At 42.0% G+C, this 24324-nt stretch overlaps 1 protein-coding gene across 1 annotated transcript; it reads right to left on the reverse strand.

The window, feature by feature from the left end:
- Nucleotides 1-24071, reverse strand: LOC145413477 (carboxypeptidase B-like). The gene is made up of 9 exons (XM_080283177.1): nt 24007-24071; nt 20186-20398; nt 17355-17442; nt 16618-16719; nt 15913-16128; nt 9991-10120; nt 7237-7397; nt 5694-5778; nt 1-176 (listed from the first exon to the last, which is right to left on the reverse strand). Exons 1-9 carry the CDS (start codon nt 24069-24071, stop codon nt 1-3), a joined length of 1236 nt encoding a protein of 411 aa, XP_080139303.1.
- Nucleotides 24072-24324: the final 253 nt, after the last annotated feature.

Raw genomic sequence — 24324 nt, forward strand, 5'->3', positions numbered from 1 at the left:
CTAGATGGCATTAATAGCAGCCACGACACCAGCGAAGGTCTCCTCTCCTGTGGGCAATATCTGGTCTGCCGGGAGGAGGAAGCCCCAGCTGCCTTGGTCCCGCAGTTCGATGGTGTAGGAGTACTGGACACCGGCAGAGTCATAGACCCAGTCAACGCTGCTGCCTGACGCTATATCTGGGGTGGAATTCACAAACATACAATAGATTCCCTGTGCTTAGAACTGTTTTTTCAGGAAGGACTAGACAACAGAGTTATGGTTTATAAGTGTGCTTGATATCCACAGCATCACTGACCCTGTTGTTGCTGCCGCCTGACATCTGCATCTCAAGAGCTAGTAGTGAAATACATGTTGTCTCTGCCTGATCCTTCAAAAGACACTACTAAACTAAACAGGAATATTTGTTTCATATGCTGTACTTACATGTCAATAATTAGAGGGGATTAGGGAAAGGAGAGAGGGAGGATGCAGAACAGTTATTGTCTCCCTATCCAGTTCTACAGCCACACTGAGAGAGAGAGAGAGAGAGAGAGAGAGAGAGAGAGAGAGAGAGAGAGAGAGAGAGAATCAGACGGGTATGTCATACACCCAGCCTGCTATGGGATGTCAGGGGTCTACAAGCTGACAACGATGTACATTTGCTTTTGCTCATTTGTCTGTCTGTATGACTAATTTTTTTGTGAAACATACATTGTATTTTGTATATATTTTATATATCTGGAGGCTGTGAACATAATCACATGAGAAGTCTACTGTTATGGTAAAATAGTGTGAACTGCAATGGTGGTGTCAGGCCTCAGCCTGAATGACGGGCATCAGGCTGGCTGATGTACAATACATAAAGAGCCTGAGAAAGGCCTAAAAGACCTAAAAAGGTTCTCCCAAAGAACCCCGTCAGCTTACAGCTGACATGATCAGGTAATATCGCCTAGCATCCAGTTGGACACAAGGAAGATTGCTGGAGAAACCGTGGGGGCCTGGTCTGACCCAGTTCTCTCCTGGGAACAGCAAGTGACTCAGGGACTCAAAAACTACTGTGTTCCTAAGCCGGCCCCTGCTGCTGGCAGGGTCTGACAATTATGCAGACGTGAAAACGTCGTAGTTGTTGCTGTTGCTTAATCATGGTCTGTCTGGGTATGCACACCCGTTGACCTGCCCCTTTGGGATTGTCCCATAGGTTCCCTACACTGATTATGTTGTGTCTTACAGTGGTATGTGCTCCGTAGTGCCTCATAACGTACGTTGTAGCATGTGGACCTTTCTGCAAGGGATGAACATCTCATCTGTGCTTCCACCCAACCTGAATTCTGAACTGGTAACTGTGGAGGGATGTGTGATGTCCTCATCTAAGCCTAGCTAGGTGAACTCAGTTTTGCTTAAGGATGACTGAAGTGCGTGCCGGGAGGAGAGGTTTGTAATACATTGTTCTGACTGAAATGTTGTACTGCCCAACACCTGAAGTGAATATGTAGGCTTTTCTCCATTTTTAGTGTTGGAATGTCTGGAGGTGGGATGTTGTTGACGAGAATTTGATAATGGTTTTGCGGTGATTGTCTTACGCACCTAGATGTGCTTTGTGGTTCTGTTGGGTGTTATGCCTTTGCAAGGACTGCTGCACAGAACTATGTGCTTCTCAAATCATGATATTCCTTAACCGGGAAGACTTTCTTTACAAAGTGTAGGTAGGTTATAGGGGTGCTTTTGGTGCAGCCAGTGAAGATGAGTGGAGCATTGTTCTGTACAATCTGTAGTGTTTTAGTGGTCATTTGACAGGCGTCCAATGCCGGGAAGGCATGGAGCATCACTGATGTGATAAACTGTTTTTAGAACAGAGAAACTGATTCTGTATGTTGGCCAAAGTCTGTCCCTGTAAGCACCCTGAGTGAGCTGACCCTGGGGGTGTACTGTATCTTGATGTACTGTATGGTCCTAGAAAGTAAGTCACGTAGGAGTCCAATCATTGCTGCCGCTGGACACCATTATCTGCACCTGAAGAGCCAGTACTGATATATTTAGTTGTATTTCGGTGGCCGCTACAGCCTGGCCAATCACAAGGGGTAATATCAAATAACAAAGCCTTGCCAACCAGTGAAATAATGTACTGACCTACTCTCGCTACCTCAGGAAGACTATTCAGCTTTGGGTAAATAAAGTACATCTAGCCTCTCCAATTCAACGTCTCTCTACAGTAAATAAAATTGTGCAGAGGTAGAAATTAATAAAAGAAAAAAATCGTTTTCGGATTGAAGGGACAAAGGAATAGTAACCTGGCCGTTGAACCTAAAGTTTTCTATAAGTTTTTGACCCGGAATCAGAAACACACTTCGTCAATTTTCTGTCGTAACCATGATTTGTTTTTGCAGGAGGGATGACTAAGAGAAAGTGTAGAGGTTCCCCATGCCTCTTGTCTCTCCTGTAAAAACACAACCTTCGTCACGTTGGTAAAATTACTGTACATTATATTTGTTTTTGAAGCTGGGAAGGGGAAATTCTGATGCAGAATCTTGCCATGTTTATAATTCCTTCTGAAAATGGGAGCCTTAGGAACAAGAGAGCTGATCACGAATTTGTTAGTGAATCCAGGCCTTGAACATGGTGGGTTTCTAGCCTGTATTGCGCTGCGTGGGTAGGACTTTAAAACAAAATTATACAGACTTTATATAACTGGTAATCGCACTGGTAAATTTCTCGTGTCGTCTTCGAAAAATTACGCCTTTACGTCCTGTTAGAGTTTACGTCTCCTGAGTTTACGTCTCCAGGGTTTACGTCTTGTGTCAGGGTTTACGTCTTGTGTCAGTTTACGTCTTGTGTCAGGGTTTACGTCTTGTGTCAGGGTTTACGTCTTGTGTCAGGGTTTACGTCTTGTGTCGGGGTTTACGTCTTGTCAGGGTTTACGTCTTGTCAGGGTTTACGTCTTGTGTCAGGGTTTACGTCTTGTGTCAGGGTTTACGTCTTGTGTCAGGGTTTACGTCTTGTCAGGGTTTACGTCTTGTGTCAGGGTTTACGTCTTGTGTCGGGGTTTACGTCTTGTCAGGGTTTACGTCTTGTCAGGGTTTACGTCTTGTGTCAGGGTTTACGTCTTGTCAGGGTTTACGTCTTGTGTCAGGGTTTGCGTCTTGTCAGGGTTTACGTCTTGTGTCAGGGTTTGCGTCTTGTGTCAGGGTTTGCGTCTTGTGTCAGGGTTTACGTCTTGTGTCAGGGTTTACGTCTTGTGTCAGGGTTTGCGTCTTGTGTCAGGGTTTACGTCTTGTGTCAGGGTTTACGTCTTGTGTCGGGGTTTACGTCTTGTGTCAGGGTTTACGTCTTGTGTCGGGGTTTACGTCTTGTGTCAGGGTTTACGTCTTGTGTCAGGGTTTACGTCTTGTGTCGGGGTTTACGTCTTGTGTCAGGGTTTACGTCTTGTGTCAGGGTTTACGTCTTGTGTCAGGGTTTACGTCTTGTGTCAGGGTTTACGTCTTGTGTCGGGGTTTACGTCTTGTATTAGAGCTGGTTACAAAATACAAAAATAAGTAGTGACATTTTTGAAGCCGCTGTATTTCACATTTTGACCCGTATTCTCATCGGTTAAGGAAGCTCCCTAACACCTTTTCCTACGCGATTTGTTTTGTTTATTACACCTGGGTTACCTATTCTTATAAAAATTCTTAAAATATCGCCATACTCTGCATAAATAACGTACATAAGGATATTAACCAGGTATATCCAAAAATAAATCGATATGGAAGGGGTGTTAAGAGGTGCTCAGTCTGTGGCACGTATTCTGGTCGGGTAAAGAAGCTCCCTATCACCTTTTCCTTTACGATTTATTTTTGGATCTAACTGTTTACTATCCTCTTGTACCTTACATATGCAGGGTATGGCGATAATAGAACGATTTAAGCAAAGCGGAAGAGTAGGCTATAGTAACGTAAAATAAGAAGAGTAAATCGCTTAGGGAAAGGTGACAGGGAGCTTCCATACCCACGAGAATACGGACCTGTATATTATGTCATCGAATGAGATATAACAGAATGCGTTAAGGTGAGAGCATATGTGAGGTCATAGTACTACACTCACTCACACGTCCGCCTTCACGTGGACCCCAACTCAGTCTGGATAATCAACTAACGTACTCACTGTCATCTCATACGACTTAAAGAATTGATAAAAAGTATATTCCCCATAACAATGGAAGACTTTTTACGATGGAAAATTTAGGAGTAAAATTTTCATAGTTGTGTAAATTACTAATGGCAGCCAATATCCGCCGAAATCACTAATGCTAATACTTAGGAACACCATGGTATAATATACAGTATAGTAAATGGTCGTGATATAGGCAGACCGACGAAAACTAGGTTGGAGAGTGAGCAATCTTCCAACAACTCCCAGTGTCCTATTCCGTGAACACATATGTACACTGTGCAGCAAATAACTCATCATTTTCAACATTATTATATTTCTTATCATAATCCTAAAGCCTAAAAAGCGAGCTAAACTGCGTGTGACCAATTTGTTATATGTTTTACTTCGGTAATGAAACTCAGAATATGGTAGGAAGATTCGACTCGATGGTGGTACCCAGACGCTCATTATCGACCCATTTCAGTGATTTATATATTTCAGTTCAAATCTTACGTTACTTCTCAGTCCATGCTTTGTTTTTATCCATTATGTTTATTCATTATATTCATATGGTTCACTTGGCAATTTGCTGTCTATACCAGGATAAATATAGAAGTATTATCGATACACTGTGTACTGTATCTACCATATATATATATATATATATATATATATATATATATATATATATATATATATATATATATATATATATAATTTGGTGATTCTTATACCAGATGATTAGGTCCTTCATAGTAGTACATCCAATGACAATAAGCATCATAGGCCATTAACGTCGCGGCGCGCGACTCAGAGGTTGATATCATCGTGCCCTGGCAACCTATCATTAAAAAATGCGTGTGATTTCGTGTATAATATGAGACGCATGTGATTCGTGTATAATATGTTCGTGTACAATCATATCCGTGTATAATACATTCGTGCCTAAAAATATGATTCGTGTAAAATATGATACGAAATCGGAAGCACTTTTGAATGGTAGGTTGCCAGGGTGCGATAATGACAACCTCAGAGTCGTGCGCCGCGACTATATCTAAAAATCCATTCGGCTTTCTGTCGTTTCTGTTAGGTTCGGTTAATATGTTAGGTTAGGTTAGGTTAGGTTAGGGTAAGTTAAGTTAGGTTAGATTAAATTAGGATAAGCTAGGTAGGATTAGGCTAGGTTAACAGAAACGTAACCACTGGGGACAGATTAACCTTGGTACAAAGTCGACATAATAGAACTACAAGGCGTCGTGCCATTTTGCCACAGTTTGTAAATCTGATGGTCTTGCATAATCTTGCTCAACCTTCAAAAGTGCCCTTTGTCCGCAACTTTTAAAAAGTGCCATTATCATAAATACGCTACAGCTAAATAAGAAAAAAAATAAGTGCATGGGAATTCTCCTACATTTTCACCTAATCATCCTGTACATTATTGCTGTAAATTCTGTCGATATTAAAAATTTAACATGGAAGAAATTTGTGAGGTGCTGCGGGCAGAAACAAATGAATAAAAAGATGTGCAAGAAGCCCTCCTGCCCTACACAGAGGAGACCAGAGGCACAAGGGAGCAATCCAGTACTTACAAATGGTGCTGGCGATGGGGCCATACTCGTAGGGTGTGCCATGGACAGCCTCCAGCGCTGCCACACCCACCCCGGCAACACGGTTCTGTCAACACAGGCACTGTATAAGTACTGGCACCACCAACACTATACCTCTCGCCTTCACTTTCCACAGATTTTCGGCCTTCTCTAGCTAATTCTGCGTAGCTCAGCAGTACGAAAGCCAATGCTACGGCTGTGCAATCTTTCTGTGGCACCCTTCTGTGATGTCAGTTTTAGGCTAAGTTAGAGTAAAAATGGTTTTGTTGCTGTTACGCAACCCAGGTCTGTCTGACCGAGCTGACCAGTCGACTACACATTAGTAAATGCTTCTGTGGAGCCGTTCTACGGGTACGGTATAGTATATACACCCTATAGGGAACCGACGTTCCACTGTGGCTAATTGAGTTTCATCAAGATTGGACCAAGGTCCTTCCCACACCGTGATGCAGTGAAATATTGGGTCCCGGGTGGACGCCCCACCTGCCTCGCTCCACCCATGCTACATAGCGCCACCACGTGTGGGTTCCTTGTCAGTGCCAGAGTTATTGTTGTTGATCATCTCCGGTCTGTCTGACTGACCACACCCATCAACCACAGGCAAGCGACCGCCCCCCACAGGGCCGTCCCATACAAGGAACCGAGGGATCCTCGGGATTAACCCCTCAAGACCGATGACGCACGAGGCGAGGTGTGTGTGTGTGTGTGTGTGTGTGTGTGTGTGAGATTATAAATGCACTTCACACCGATGAAATGAAGTCATTCCATTCACAAGATAACTAAGAATAAAGGGGTCAACCCCATGACAGTTATATCCGTACTTCATCCAACCATTGCGATCCCTTGTCAATTCATTATCTTCACAAGGTTTAATTCCGTGCTTTCTGACACACTCATACGCCATATCCACCCACCTGCTTGACCTACCAACCCTCCTCCCATGAAACTCACTCATAAACCCGTCTCACAATCCTATCTACCAATCCTCCTCCCATGAAACTCACTCACGTACCCGTTTCACCATTCTGTCTACAAATCGTTCTCCCATAAAATTCACTCATGTACCCGTTTCACCATCCTGTCTACATATGTTCTCTCCATATAACCCTACTGTCTAAATACACACACTTCAACTCTATTACTAACATGCCTCCGTTCTCCACATCTTCCACGAACCACTGTGGTTCTCTTACCCTTTCCAATCAGCTCATACAACACACAGTTCTCACCAGTCCTGTTTCCACTGCTCTTACTCCAGTTCTCACACTCACGACGTTTGCCTATTGAGGTCAACTTTTCCCACACTCTTTTCACTTTAACTTGGTCCAGATTTACGTTCATTTGTATCTTAATTCAAGTACCTGTGGCTGAAAAAGACAATACAATGGCTTTTCATCCTTGCCAATGCACTTCACTATGTGACTACCAGCATTGTCTACCTATCTTTTGTTCAGCTCAACATTCATGACGGAGAGAGCGCAATATAAGGCCAAGTCGAAGGGAAAATAATGTATATGTATTTTACCTGTTCGTCGTAGTTGGCGGGCAAGTCATAGTTGTAGCCGTAGGGGAACATCCAGAGCTGGGAGTAGGAGTGCATATTGTAATACATGACGACACGATCGCCCAGGGCCCCCAATGCGTCCCTCACCGTCTGCGTCTCCTTCTCCGAGAAAGCTGATGTGCCTGTTCAGGATACGGTATAGGGTCGCATCAATGTCCCTGGCTCTGACATTTCCAAACACCTCTTTTTTAACCATTTATTCTGCACATAACCACTCAGTACCCTCTCGCGTGTTGCTGATGTCGATATTGGAATGATATTAGCTGCGTGATGCTGTGCCAGTGCCGAAGACAAAGGTTCATATGATCCTTGTCGAGTGCAGTTATCTGGGTGTTATGTGTTGATCTTATACTCATTTTATTTTTGTTAAGGCGAAGATGCACTTGACACGTTCGTGATGATTGGCTAAATGCAACATGTCCGAATAACATTTACTAACCCAAATTTCCCCCTCAGAGATATGTTGTCAATTAATAATGCCAACGAGTAAAGAGATTATGAAGTAACGTTGCATTCAGCCAATCATCACCAATCTGTTAAGTGCATCTTCGCCTCGATAAAAAAAACTGAGTATAGGTTTTACAACCAGTGGTAAACTATGTGATCCTCTCATTGGATGGTATTAAAGTTTATCTTATTCCTTTGCCATAAATAGTCTCTCTCACCCTCTCTCTCTCTCTCTCTCTACCTACCTACCTACCTACGTACCTACCTACTTACTTATCTACATATTTACCTACCTATCTCTGTATTCAAATCCTGGGGTGCACTGAGAGTGGGCGGGATATGTGAGGGTGTCGGCCACTGGTTGGCTGGCAGGCTCTAACGCAGGTGGGACATAACAATGGACTCCCATCTGATTTACCTAAACTTTTATTCTTCTTGGAGTTGATTTCACCGTGTCACACCAAGAGGAGATAGTAAGCTTGAGAGAATTCCTTTGACACATCAGTCATTATAAAACGCGGGTAACTTTGCCCTATACAGTATATTGCGAACTAATTCAGGGACGAATGGAACAACTCACTCTCATCAGCTGCCTCAAGGTCCTCGACTTCTACTTCAGGAATAACAATCAAAAGCATGTTACGGTATATGCAAAATAAATTACATAGAAAGAGACGCTACAGGATTCCTATATAACTTTGGTTACGGCCAAACCTCTTCCGGCCCCCCCCCCCAAAAAAAAAAAAAAAAAAAAATCATTTTGTGGTCGTGATGGTGAAGGTACTGATGACAAGAGTGTAGAGGAGAATTTTGTTCTATGGTGCGGGAAATAAAAACACACTTTGGTGACATTTGTTTTGCTTCATGCTAAACAAATCAGAGAGTGTAACTCCGCGCCGTAAAAGCGGTCTAAAGGCCCATCCACACGAACGGTGGCACCTGTGGTTTAGGAGTATGGCAATTAAAAATGCTGGAAAATAACTGTGTAGAAGTAATGAACTGAAGTACATTCCTCGCCTCTGTTCTGCTGTCTATCGAGGATTCGTCATCATGCTTCGCAACTGATGAGTACTTAAGGTGCTGGGACGCCAGGCGACCACTGGTGGGTGAATTTTATGGCTCAACGTTTGACCCTGCACAATGTCCTAGACCTCTGGCCGATTGCTTTCAAAACAAAATTACTTCATCTATACCGAACCATGTCACCATTATCCCATCCATCACGGTTGGTTCACTCTGGGTCAAATCTGTTTATGCAGACCTTACCCTGTGACCCTGATCTTTGATCCATGGTTCTGAAAATAAGATTTAGTACATAATCGTCTAACCCTTAACCCTTACGCTATGTCTGACCTCCCAGTGTGTCTTTTAAAGTCGTGTACTTTTATCCGTTTGTTCTCGAAATTGACTCACATCACCCTTTCTTATTCCTCAACCCTTCTACCAGATTTGGTCAAATCGGGTCAAAACTGAGTTGACACTGCCCCTGACCTAATACCGATGACTTCTTCGGCCAGAAATTAATCTTTCTCTGATGGTCCTAAATCATTATGCCAAATTTGGTGCAATTCTATCCAATAATCGTTTTTAATAATATTGTCAACACACAGAAAAAGGGACAGACTGAAAAAAAAAAAAAAAAAAAAAAAAGCAAACTGGACCAAACGCGTAACTTTCCTCTCGCTGCGCCTTGGTGTAACAGCCTCATATTTCGTGCTGCATTCCTGTCAGGTCTGGGGGCTCCCTATCACAACCTCCTTAGGCTACTAATTTATTTCTGTGTATGGTCCATCAGTATGCAAACTGCGTAGATATAACATAATACAAACCACAGAGGATAATATTAAACGCATATACAGGGTGTCCCAGGAGCTGACCTACTAACTTCAGGTGATTCCAAGTCATTCTAAGACAACGAATACTCTACGAACATCCGTCTCATACGCGACGGTTATGGAGCAAAAAAGACATTTAAACGAGAATGGTGGCTATGGGAGTAATTAACCACCTGCATCCCGTTTTACCCTCGTCAATACACTTCACTGCATCATTTTTACTGAGACTACGCAAAGAAAAATAAAACAATACACTATAAACAGTTAAACTAAAGAGTAAAACATAGATTTATGTCTTAGAATGACCTCAGGAATCACCTTCTAAAGTTAGTACAACTCCTGGGACTCCGTGTACACTAAATACATCGTTAAGGATGAAAGATGCTTGAAAGTCTATTAAAACTATAAGAGTACACTCCTTGACCTCCCTCACCGTAGTAAGTATCAGAGCAGGGGTTGCCAGAGGCTCCAGTTTCGCCAAAGGCAGCGTCAAAGTTGCGGTTGAGATCAACACCATGACATCCGCCATCATTCGGCACACGATTTTTACGCCACAGCCGATCCTGTGAGAAAGCGAAGATGAAGAAGCAGCGGGATTAGATTTACCTATCAGATGTACTACGATTACTGTATCTATGTATAGCTACATATCTTATGACATGACACTGGGCATTTTTTGGTCAACATGTTCACTGTTTAGCCGAAACAACTAGCGGAGAGAGAACAATATTTACATAATGGGGTCTTCATATAAGCTTTTTTTAAGTTCTTTTTTTTTCCTTTGTGGGTTGTTGTAGTAGGTGGTGGGAAATATGGTTTTTAAAATTATACTAACATCATCCGTACCTGCACCAGATATATTATGAAAAAGACAAGCAGGTGTTGTGGTGAGGATGAGCACTGTTTCTTGCTGCATATGATGAAGGAGTGTAATCTGTGTACGTACGTTATAATATACTTTGACTTGGAGAGATGAGGTTTATTTACCATCTAACATTTCCTTTCCGACAACCTACAACATTAAATCAACCCACAAAGGATTTCAAAAATTAGTTAAAATAGAAAACCGCCAAAAAAGAGGAACCCATAAAGGAAGCAGTGACCAAGGGATCATCACACATGGGCGTGTTTTGTTGTCGCGCTGCCTAACCAACAGACACTAGGTAGATGGTTTTCTTCACGGATCCTACAGCGAGAGAAGCTTTGACAGCCTGTCCTGCGGGTCCTGAACTTCTATCAGCTGGTGCTGTGCCTTTAACATCCAAATAATATATTTACTAATAAGTAATAACAAATAATAATGAGGTCTTGGTGAAGTTTGGTCAACGTACAGTGGAGCGTCCGATTAATGAAAACGAAAAAAATATCGAAGTTTTTGGAAAGCTGATTTTCACATCATCATCATCATTTATATCTGTAATGCCATCTAAGGCTGAGTTCAGGTAGGGTCCAGGCAGCAAGGAAAAACCTGATGGGAAAAATTAACCACTCTGCCCACGCAAATGGTTCACACTAATTCAAAAGCTACTGAAACTCTCTGAATCCTGACCCATCTCATAGGTATAAACAACCTCACTTATGGGCTTCATACCACCTACCAGCTAGCGTCAATCCGACGACTGTCAATTTCCTGTAACACACTCCCACCACATCCTTTCAATAAGCTTGATCCACTGTCAGTTGTCTGGCCTCAGTAATCCCCATACCTGGCTTTCTCAAACACTTGTTTACCGTATATTGTGATGCATACAATTCATTATTTGAATCATTGTCATATTTGCTATAATATTCTAATTGCCTAAACAACAAGTTAAAGCTGCATATGACCAGTTCACTGTGTTGCCCAGTATTTTTCTAAATTTGGTAATGAAGCTGAGAATCTGGCTAACGGATTCGGTATTATACTGCCACAACCCTATTCGTCCCTCAGACTCAGACATGACAAGACACGTATTAAAGAGACTGTGCTCAGACGCCCATTATCATGCCATTTCTGCGATTTATGGACTTAAATTCAAGTCATAAATTTTGTGTTACACCCTGCTCTGCTTACAAATTTATATAGCATTGTTGTGCATACAGAATGAGAGTAATGCGAGTATACTGTAAGTGGCTGGGGAATGGCTGGGAGAAGGAGGGAGATGAGACGGAAGGGAGAGATCAGTAGGATGGAAGTAGAGGAAGCAATAAAGAAAGTCAAAATGGAGAAAGCCCCAGAATTGATGGAGTGTGTGGTGAAATGCTGAAGCATGGGGGAGAGATAATAGTAGAATGGATATGGAAGATGTGCAGACTGGTTTGGGAGGAAGGTAGAGTCTTGGATTGGAAGTCAGGTATAGTTATTCCCATGTACAAAGGAAATGGGGAAAAAGAAGTGTGTGGTAAACATAGGGGAACTGTCGTCTTAGTATAATAGAAAAGTGTATGATAGGATACTTTTTGACAGAGTTAGGGAAATTACAGATGAATTAGATGGAGAAGAACAGGGAGGTTTTAGGAAGGAAAGAGGTTGTGTTGATCAGATATTCATTCTTAGATCTTTAGTAAAAAAGTTCCTAGAGAAGGGAAAGAAGTCGTATTCGGCCTTCATGGATTTGGAGAAAGCATATGACATTGTGGATAGATAAGGAATGTAGAAAATATGAAGGATAAATGGAGTAAATGGGAAGCTGCTGAATGCCATGAAGAGTATATACCGGTATGAGTGTGAGAGGACTAAGGCTGCAGTGCGTGTGGACGGTGAACTGGGTGAATTTTCCTATCTCAATGCGGGACTGAAACAGAGATATGTAATGTCCCCATGGTTCATTCTGTATTTAAATGGAGTTAAGAAAGAGATACAAGGTTGGGCAGTGGACGTTGGAGCAGCCTTAATGAAAGAGGGCAGTGTGTGGAAACTCCCTGTACTGTTGTTTGCAGATGATAACTGTACTGTTAAGTGAAGTCGAGGGGGAATTGCATGACTTAGTGAATGAGTTTGGGAGAGTGTATAACAAACGGAATCTAAAGGTGAATGTAGGGAAAAGCAAAGTTGTAGTCTTCGAGTGAAATGAAGTCACTGAATGCACAGTGAGGTTGGATAATGAGGAAATGGAAAATAAGAGTCCATTTAAGTACAGTACTTGGACAGTGTTACGAGTAAGGATGGAAGTTTGAAAGATGAAATGCTTGAAAGGGTACAACAGAGAAGAAAGGTTGTTGGTTCTTTGAAAGCAGTGTTAAGGAATAGGGACGTGAGCATGTAAGTGAAAGAGTCGCTGCATAACAGTATTGTGATACCAACTCTTACGTATGGAAGCGAAACTTGGACCTTGACGGAAGGACACAAGTCACGAGTGTGAGCAGTGGAAATGAGTTATTTGAGAGAAGCATGTGGAGTTACATGGAGAGACAGAGTGATAATAAAGGACGGGAAGGAGCATTGTGGTTTCGATGTGGACGTGATAGAAAGCGTTAGGAGAAATACCCTGAGGTGGTTTGGCCATGTCGAGAGGATGGAGAGCGAGAGACAGACCAGGGGAGTTTATGTGAGTGAGGTGGAGGGGGGGAAAGGGATGGGGAAGCCATGGATGAGGTGGAGGGATGGAGTGGAGAGGTATATGAGAGAGGGGAGTGTGAGCTGGCGGGAGGGCTGCGAAATGGCAGGGGACAGGGCGACATGGAGGCGATATGTCTGTGGCCACCCCTTAGGGAATGAAGGCGTCTGGCTATAGATATTTAGATAGATACTTAGCAATCTGCTGTGTTCAGGCTATGTATAAAAGTAAATTTCGTACATAAAATATTTTGACCACTGTAGCACATCCTATGACAACAAGCACCAAACACCAATGTTCTATTCACATCAGTCCTCTGCACGTGACCATACCATCTGTGCACACTCTCTTCAGCTCTGGTGTCCATAGATTCCTAACTTCACATCTTTCACGAATCACTTTATTCCTTCTCCAGTCCACTCCCCACACTACACACATTCCTCAACAACTTCATTTTCACTGTTCTTATTCTTGTCTATTCAGTGTTATGTCACACCATAGCCTCTCACCCGAATGTTAATGTTAAATGAGTTCTAAAGTTCCCACAGTTAAGTTTCTCGCAGCCTCCTCACTCAGACCTCCGTTTCTATTAAGACTTTCATAGCACCACCAACCTCTTACCCCGTGCCACTCTACTTTCCACTTTTCCTGCACCTTTATCTCCCTTTTCTATAACTGCACCCAAGTACTTCAACTCTCTCACCAATTCAAATCTCCTCATTCACCATAACATTACACTTAGAATCAACTTCTCTCTCAACAATCGTCACTTTTCTTGTGTACAGGTGCAGGCAAAGACAAAGATAAAGCCATAGCTCAAGTGCACAGGAACTGGGTCGTTTCAAGCTGATGGGTTACTGTGTGGAAGATGGGAAATTGATTGCACCTTCACCTTACATACCCCAACCTGATATCATTCCCACACACACACACCTCCGGGCCTGGATTTACTAACACCCCCTATAGTCCTTCTAAAATATCGAGATCGTTTGGGCGTTGTCCCTCATGGACATTCCCCTACCCGCGACGTTGCCAAACTTTGTACTGGGCAAAATATTGGATTAGAAACAAAGCTCAAGGGACATCCCTCACTCCCAGCTCACTATCCCCCCCCCTTTCTCTCTTTCTCTCTCTCTCTCTCTGCATACATATAAAATCTACATTTTATGTAGATTTATTTCTATAAAAAGTATATCCGGTTTTATGAATTATTAGAATTTGAGGAAGAGCTTCCTGACTGCCTCTCTCTCTCTCTCTCTCTCTCTCTCTCTCTCTCTCTCTCTCTCTCTCAACATACGAAATCAACATTTTATGGAGATTTCTATATAATGTCTATATGGTTCTATAAAAAGTCTATTAGAGTTGCAGGGGTAGGAGCTTCCATCTTCGATGGCGGTCAGAGAGGAAGTGACCTGCTGACTGACACGGTGACACCTGACCCACCCTCACTGACTCACCTACAAGCGTGACAGCGTTGGAGAGCAACGTTGCCAAGTGTTGAGGTACTTAAAAAAAGTCATTGTTATTATTAAAAACAACAGACATTTCTTACACTATATAGCCTTATTAGAGAATTATACATACATATATATATATATATATATATATATATATATATATATATATATATATATATATACACTAAATAAATTTCATTTAGAAGTATTAAATAATTGACATGAGAGAGAGGTGTGTGTTGGTAAAGATTCGGCAGCACCGAGGGTGGGTGAATTCTCGTGAGGGACAATGCCCAAACGATCTCGATATTTCAGAAAGACTATAGATACGATCATTCTTACTGCCACAGTTACGAACAGCTACGGAATTTCTCTATGGTGTTATTTTCTGTCTGCTTCTACGACTTCTTAGACTATGGAGAAAATAAATGTGAGTGGTGTCGTCAATGATCTCCAAAGCCAATCATCGTATTGCTGTAGTTTGAAATGAGTGGAAACCATCAATCAATAAACACTTGGTGGTGCGACTGTCTTGGTTACAAATGGGGCAAAGGGAGTTTCCTTAAAATACATGAAAGTGGCATGGCTGCATTGATTCCTGTCTAAATTTTGACACTGCAACAATTTATCAAGTGGTGAGGGAAGCTATGACTGATGCGTTAATCACTGTGTCTGCTTCATTTCTCTTCGCTTGTCTCAATTTACCGGCCATACATAGATTATTACACAACTTGAATATTTCCTGTCTCAGAAACCTGGTTGAAACTTGAAATGAAGTAACAAACGTATGCAGGAATTAAGTTATAAATCATAATACTGTATAAAGGTGTTTCAAGCATGGCCAAAATTTTCTATGTATATATCTGGTTTGAATGATACATTGATTGAGGAAGTCTCATTCAGTTTTATCAAAATAATTATTATCTCAGAAAGTGTTCGTCAGTAGTCTGAATAAGATTTTGATTACCTTTAAGCGCAGGTTCACAGCACAAATGATCATCATCAAGGAAAGCCATCATACTCCTGCGTGTCGTCTCCAGACTTCATGATACCTACATTCCTTCTTAAAACCTAAAATAGCATTGGTGGTTAAATATAACTCAATTTTATGCAAGTACGATACGTTACTTACAAAACTGTTTTAAGTAAGCACTAAAAAATATTATCTTTAGAGTTATGAACGAATTTCATGCTTCCGACCTTCCTTGGGCCACGATCGCCAACAGGTTGGGGTATAACAGATTGGAGTGTTTAGTAAATCCCACCGCAGAGAAAGTTTCCGTATCTGGGTGAGGCACGGAAGACTTCTGATTGTATCTTCGCAACGGAAGTGTAGTCAATCCAACCCCAGGTCTAACTTACATCGCTCCAGGTGAATTCGTAGCCATCGGGGTTGGTAACGGGCATGATGTGGAAGTCGTATGTGTCAAGGAGTGCTGTTACGTCACTGTTGCTGCCGTAGCCGGAAGTCAGCTGGTCCAGGAAGTACTGACAGAAGGCTGGAGTGATCCATTCACGGGCGTGGATGCCACAGTCTATCCAGACCACCGGTCTTGTGTCACCGCCGCCACTTGACACCTGAAAGTGTTAGTGTACCAGACATGTATTTACCTACTGGAGTAACCACGAGTTTTTACAGACAAGTTTTTCTGTACATTAGCCGGATTGGCTGCTGGAACCATCCGATTTGCCGTCACTCACACCATGGACTGAGTTGCAGTCAACCGCTAAAAGATGTCTCTTATCCAAAGACAAGTTATCCTTACTGGGTCCATCTCATGCATGTCTCATAGCCATTCGTGAGCCAAGCACATGACACCATTAACAGCCATCGACTGAAAATTTCCACAGTAGATGGCAGGGACTTTAACTGTCAAATATTACGTAAAATTATTTATTTTTCATCTGACTGCATACGTGGACCACTTGCAGTGAGAAATAACAAGTTACCTTGGCCACTAAGATTCGTCCTGTTCTCCCAATTTATTGCAATCGTTTTATGGAAGAGTTCCAGTTTTATGTAACACTATTCTAAAATATACTGATGGCCTGTATATAGCTAGTTACCTTGGCCACACGTATGTCTCTGCCCTCGTAGGTGGTGCCGGCAATGTAAGAAGACACCAGGGAACCGAAGTCCGCCTCAACACCATCAAGGATGGAGTAGATCTGTGAACAACAAGTCACCAAGTAAGGCTACTGGCATCATGACAGAATTTATCAGTTCTTTCAGTGCACCAAAAGCTGAAGAGCTAACTAACATACTTCCAACCCATGTGTTGGGATTAGGATGCTTAGGAATGACTCAATGCATACTGAGTGTCCCGGAAGGAAAGAGCATTATTTTGGAAAATGCTAGATAAGGGAATTCTAAGCAAAAAATGTTATATCAGCACGTATCCAATACAGAACCGTTACGTGGCTACAGATACTGATGACCTTATGGGTGAAAAAAGGTCTACTTCAAAAATTCGCCCATGTTATCAGTAACTGTAGCCCAGTATCGGTCGAGATTAAGGCACATGATATAACATTTTTTGGTTAAACATACTTCACCTATCATTTCCCAAAGTTATGCCCCTTCCACCCAGGACATCCTGTATATAAACATGATACACCAAAATGTGCCATAAAATAGGAAACAAAGATACTGGAAAGGCATCAAAATAGCAAAGAAAAATTGGAAAAAAGTGAGATGGATCAATACGAAGCTTAACACTAATGAATCAGTGACTATAAATGTGTGGAGTCAGCACTTAATAATATCAGACTCCACCATGGTATTATATGGCGTAGGGACTCACCTCGTCCAGGCTGTGGTACTCGGTGTGGTCAAAGGCGCGGGGCAGTGACTGACTGACGGTCCTTGTGGCTGCCTGCTCATCGATGATCCTGCACACACAACACCCAATTATATCATCCATTCTACACACTCCAACCACCTCCTGTAACTACACACTCCAACCATCTTCAGTAACTACACACTCCACCTTTACACAAAACAACCATTACTCACTACACTCTACACACTCCAACCACCTAACTTACATTACCAACCATCTACTGTACACACTCCACAACAACCCTCCACTCTACACACCAATCAATGACACACTCCACTCTACACACACCACACAACCACACACTACAGCCAACTACACACTTCAATTTTCAGTTTGTCTCTAATTACACCCTCTACTGCACATGGTCAACAGATGCAGTATGATCAGGGAAATGCGAACTGTGTACAAAAATAAATGCAGACGAAACACTTAATTCATATCATCAACCTAACCTTATTTTCCATCAATAAAAAGGATGGAGAGGACTGAGAAATAAGAAAAGGATAAGGAGAGATCAACGAAAAACAGACTTGGGGGTTAGGGATATTCTGACGGCTCACAGTGTCCCTTTTCGTTGCAACAAGTTATATGTATGTTACTGACTGAAATGTAGTAGTTTTAGAAGTATACAAAGTAGTAATAAAGAGAAAGCTGAAACCGTGAGACCAGTTTATTCTGCTGTCTATTAGTTTTTAAAAATGGTAATGAAACTTAGAATTTGGTTGGCTGAGTTGGTGTTATCATGAGAGTTGGTCGAGTTACCCCGTGTCGATTTTCTTGATAATGCCGAACCCGTCTACCAAATTCTGAGTTTCTGTACTAATTAAGGGAAAAGAAACTAATATACAACACAGTAAATTGGTCAGAGACAATTTCAACTCGCTTTTTAGGTAGTAGGATTACTTAAAAAAAAGAAAAAAGAAAAAAAGAAAAGCTATTTTTATGTTTACGATAATGAGTTACTTCCTATTTTTATTTTATTCTGTAGCTACTGTAGTTTTATATATTATGTGAGTAAAAGAAATTATGAATTCTCTTATATTTTACTGTATGCAACCACTGACTGTATGTAATTATATTTCCATTTGCTGAAGGTGAGTGGCAAGACTAGCAGCTTCTTTTGTTGTATTTGCAGTTTATTTACTTTTACAACAATAAACGTTTCAGTCGGTCAATAATATACATACAACTTGAGTCATGGAAATTAAACACTGACTTTAAACTGCTGGAAGATCGTACACCCTCCAGCCTATTTTTCATCGGTCTCCCCTTATCGTTACCATCCACACAGTGCCATATCATGATGCTAATATTATCGTGTGCAGTGCTATCACCGAACATATGCAACATTTCACACACACACACACACACACACACACACACACACACACACACGCACGCACGCACGCACAAAATAGTTTCTCAATAGGACTGATTGTATTACTGAGTCAGTTTGACATTCATGATGCATTTAACTGTCCTGTGTGGGTGGGTGCAGCAGTCCTAACAAAACGACAAACTACACCTTTGATACCGGCCTACTTAGAGATGAGAGGTGTAATAACGTTCTGCATCAATCTTTAGTGAGTAGGTAGTAGTCAGTCCATTGTGTTGTTATATGTCCACAGTGTAGTTATGATGATTATCATGTCAACAATATAAATGAAATACAATGAAAAGATTTAGCCTGTTCTGTCTCTGCGACTCAATATTCCTCTCGCAACCTTCCTTTTGGTCCAGATCCATAGGCTGAAAATCAGACATAAAAAAACGCGAGAATATTAAGGTGCAGCGTCTAAAAGAAATCACTACGAAGTCTGCTGTGTTAACAACAGCATGAGGCAAGAGTGCAGTGAGTGTGACAACATTGGACAATAGTGCAGTGAGTGTGACAACACTGGACAATAGTGCAGTGAGTGTGACAACACTGGACAATAGTGCAGTGAGTGTGACAACACTGGACAATAGTGCAGTGAGTGTGACAACACTGGACAATAGTGCAGTGAGTGTGACAACACTGGACAATAGTGCAGTGAGTGTGACAACACTGGACAATAGTGCAGTGAGTGTGACAACACTGGACAATAATGCAGTGAGTTTGACAACATTGGACAATAGTGCAGTGTGACAACATTGGACAACGGTGCAGAGAGTGTGACAACGCTGGATAACAGTGCAGTGAGTGTGACAACACTGGACAACAATACAGTGGGTGTGACAACATTGGACAATAGTGGAGTGAGTGTGACAACATTGGACTATAGTGCAGTGAGTGTGACAACACTGGACAACAGTGCAGTGAGTGTGATAACATTGGACAACAGTGCAGTGAGTGTGACAACCTTGGACAATAGTGCGGAAAGCGTGACAACACTGGACACTTGTGCAGTGAGTATGACAACTTGGAGAGTGTGTGACAACACTGTACATTAGTGCAGTGAGTGTGACAACACTGGACAATAGTGCACTGAGTGTGACAACATTGGGCAATAGTACAGTGAGTGTGACAACATTGGACAATAGTGCAGTGAGTGTGACAACACTGGACAATAGTGCACTGAGTGTGACAACACTGGACAATAGTGCACTGAGTGTGACAACACTGGACAATAGTGCACTGAGTGTGACAACATTGGGCAATAGTGCACTGAGTGTGACAACATTGGACAATAGTGCACCGAGAGTGACAACATTGGGCAATAGTAGAGTGAGTGTGACAACACTGGACAATAGTGCAGTGAGTGTGACAACATTGGGCAATAGTAGAGTGAGTGTGACAACATTAGACTCACGCCTGTACGTCGGTGATTTTGACTTGGACGGGGATGTGTCTGGCACGGAGTCCACTTAGGAAGACGTAAGCGAGGCTGGGAGGAACCAGGACGTCGACAGGCACTCCCAGACTTTGAGGATGAGTCCACTGCTCAAGCTGCAACTGCTGCACTGCATTCTGCAACACCTGCGCTTCAGCCGTCGTACGTGGCGTTACACTCACAACCTTGTACCTGAAACACGCAAACAGACGTACGTGTACATGTACTGTTACAGCTGCAACCATTGCACTGCATCCTGCCACACCTGCGCCTCAACCATCAAACATGGTGTTACACTCACAACCTTGTATCTTAAGCACACGGACGTACATGTACTGCTGCAGCTGCAACCACTGCACTGCATCCCGCAATGCCTGTGCTTCGGCCATCATACACAGTGTTACACTCACAACCTTATACACTTACTTAAATATATCGGACACACAGACCTACCGCTACAAATTATTCGACACCATACCACATCCAGCACCATTGCAACTGCAGCCACTGCTGTGAATCCTACAATACCTGCGTCTCAACCAGCATACACGGCATGATAATTTTAACCTTTTGCCTGAAACAGGCACCATGATTACTTATATAGGATGTGCTGGATGCAATACATTTCTTTTCAAAGCCCTGTAAAACAAACAAAATTAAAGTGTCCGAAAAATATGGTTGACGGCTATGAAAATGGCCAATGAGGCTCATGCTGGTTGGGTGGAGATGGTATTTTTTTACGCAAAGAGAAATAACTTTCCAGTAATTTCCTTACTCCTCATACTACACTGAGGCACTTAGTGTGACTCAGGCTAAGATTCATATTAGAGTGCGGGTCCGGTATCTCGGAGCGTAGTGGGATGTGAGGACAATCCTCACATGGCTGCCATCTTGATATACCTACTTTCCCTATCTCCCTAGTGCTGGCATCCCATGCGGCTTATTATATTCACAGTTACTATGTTTTCCTGAATTGTCAGAATATCATGATGTTTATGAGTGTTTTATTTATCAAATAAGCTGGCCTACCCACAGCCTTATTATATTACTTTTGTAGTAAGAGTTACACATACATATGCATTTGTTAAAGAGTCCTTTAGCACATTGGTCACACAGATTCACTCATATTATAATGATGCACACACATGACTAAATTCGATACAGCAAGGTCTTTAGAACCTGAGTTGTAGCAAAGATATGAAAAATTTAACATATTAGATTACATGTAATTTTATTCTGCTTTTCTTGTGATGCATCTGCTCTTGTGCATGGTATTTTGCGCCAAACACACATGACTGCAATAAACAACATTATAGTAGAGTATCAAATTAAGCTGATTATATTCACATAAGCCACAGTCAAATACATTACTTACATTGCAATTGGGACAACGCCACACAGATTGGCTTACTGTACCCCTTCCTTAGGCAACATTTTGAGAAAAATATGTATAAGGTACGTTTTGCATTATTCTGGCTTCAAATCACATAATCTTATAATCAGTAATTAACATGATCAACTTGATCATATACTGTACAGTTAACCCTCGATATACCGAACTCTGTTTTAGCCAATTTCAGTTTTAACGACCACCTTAAGTTGGCTGAACGTTATGTTCATTTAACGAATTTTGTTTGGTAAAAGAATGGATGGGCAGGAAACACCGATCAGTGTGGCGTGATGATCGAACATGGATTTTCCCAAGGCCTACTTGCAGTCTTTATTTGCAGTGCAATTACTTCCTGAAAGGTTTGAATAAACACATAAGTTAGTAAATACAGCAGTTATTGAGATAATGAGCCATTTAGAACTAGCTGTATGTTACTGTGTATGAGTGTACGGCCGAATGACACCCTACATTTAACGATCTTTCATTGGTAAAAGCCACGACGCTTGGGAAATAACCGAACAGCATGGTGTTCGGCTTTAGCTTTCAACTTTAACGTCAAGGGTCTGGTACCAATTAGTTCGTTATATCGAGGGTTTACTTCATACACTAAAACGGACCTGAGAAGGCTGTCATTTGCGCCTCCTATACCTTTGTTTGTCTCCATTGTGACGAGGTTGATATTATATCCGGGATTTAATCAGTAAATAATCGCCCACAGCATCATGGTGACAGTATTCTGTAGTTTGGATGAAACAGCAGACAAGTGAGACACATTTTATCTTCTGTTTACCCTGAGTGGCACAACTACAGGTACAGCACATGGCAATTTGTCCTTTTCAACAGCATCTCCCACGGGTTCTGGTGGCAGGCTTTAGTATGCATCTATGTGGGTGGTATGCTTGATTTGCTTTGACATTTGATACTCATATCACTACAACAGCTCAGATTTGCCGAATATAATACCAATGAACAAATAAAATGCATGTCACGACTTTGTTAAAACAGTTTCTCTGTGTTGAATTAAATGACTTATACTCCAAATTAGAATCTGTGTCTACCCTGCTGCTGGGTTGTCATAAAGGCAGCAGGAATAGCCTATTTACAGCAAATGTTAGAAACACACCACTAATGCTCTGAAGCATTGTACAGGGTGATTCACTACTCTGAGACCTCAGAATACCGTCAATGTAGACATTATTCTCGAACGGATCCGTACTTACAAACTTCGGTCTATATCAGTCATATACTGATTTTAGAAGTCTGACATTTGGAATGAAGCAGACAGAAGCTGAAAAGAGAATGCTGTTCTTCCACCATCGCTGAACTGAGCGGGCATCAGTTGGTCAATTGTACTAGGCCAGTGATCATGCCGTACTTGATAAGTGACTGTGTACTTAAGGATTTTTTCCCCTAGTTTTGGAGTTACCTTCAGGGAAAAGGATTTAAAAACATGCCTCACACAACTGGTTTGGGAAAAGAAAATATTACTAGGAACAATGCAGCCATGGCAATGGATAGTTTTGAAAATCCGGGTTTAATCATGTTTATCCACTGATTATGGCCGATTTCAAAACTTGGAGTTACATTGGATAAACTATAACGAAGTGAAGAAAGTAGACTATGTACCAAATTTCACTTCAATCGGCTGATTAGTAAAGAAAATACTGAAAACATTATGAGGCCCACAGTTGTGAATCAACCTTTAGTTGCACGGTTTTATACTGCTTCATATAACGCACTGGAACCTCGCAAGGCCATATCGTTGTGTAATGACAGGTGCATAATACATGGAGATATCACAAGCAACGCACCAGAATATCGTTACACTTTATAGTGACATTTACAGCAATGTTGAAGTTGCGAGATGTATGGAGGTCAGGTGTGGAATAGGCTACGGGTTAAAGCTGCATCATGTTAGTGGCGCTGTTGTATATATATCGCTGCATTTGTATATGCTTCTGTCCATTAGATATTTACTTCAGGAACGTGAATATTGGAAGGCAATTCCTATACCTACGAGAAACTTACCTCGATTTCTAGCAAACCTTGAGATAAGGTCAAGGCTCGTCAAATCACACCATTAGAAGAGTCAGCAGATGAGATTGCACTACACACGATCCCCGTACAGCCTGCTTCAGAACATAGGAATGTTATTTATTCTTCACTTGTTGTTTACGAGTTTCTGAAGATTAAATTCAGTACGTTTAAGACACTATGAAAGTCCGAATTCGCCCTGGCTATGACCCGCAGCTGTATGAGCCGATAACTACTATCAGGGTGTGTGTGTGTGTGTGTGTGTGTGTGTGTGTGTGTGTGTGTGTGTGTGTGTGTGTGTTAATATTCAATAAGGTTAAGACTACATCAGCCTGATACATAAGGAAATATACAGTAATGAAGAGTGTGGTCTCACCCATGGTACGATACAGCGGAGGTGAGGGCGGTCAGTGCCAGCAACAGTAGTGCAGTGATTCTCATCTTGTAGGAAGTGTAACATTCATCTCGCACCCCAGCCTTATATATTACACCGACCAGGGAGGGGACGGGTGAGGTTGGGGAGGGGAATGAGATGTGACGAGGGGAGGGGAGGGATAGTAGAAGGCCTTGTAGTGAGAGGTGTGAGAAAAGGGGGAACTGGGGAGGGAGAGATGTGCGGGGGAGAGGTAGGGGAGGGATTGTGATAACGAAAAGGGAAAAAGGTGGGATGGTAAAGTTAGTGAAGGGGTGGGGT

The sequence above is a fragment of the Coenobita brevimanus genome, chromosome 12 (genome assembly GCF_032717465.1).
Source record: "Coenobita brevimanus isolate Jiangsu-jjx chromosome 12, ASM3271746v2, whole genome shotgun sequence".
Lineage (NCBI taxonomy): Eukaryota > Metazoa > Arthropoda > Malacostraca > Decapoda > Coenobitidae > Coenobita > Coenobita brevimanus.

Coding starts and splice junctions, on each gene's coding strand:
- LOC145413477 (XM_080283177.1), bottom strand. CDS start 24,071: ATGAGAATCACTGCACTACTGTTGCTGGCACTGACCGCCCTCACCTCC. Junction 20,399..24,006: donor TCCGCTGTATCGTACCATGG/GTGAGACCACAC, acceptor TGCGTGTTTCAG/GTACAAGGTTGTGAGTGTAA. Junction 17,443..20,185: donor AAAATCACCGACGTACAGGC/GTGAGTCTAATG, acceptor TTGTGTGTGCAG/GATCATCGATGAGCAGGCAG.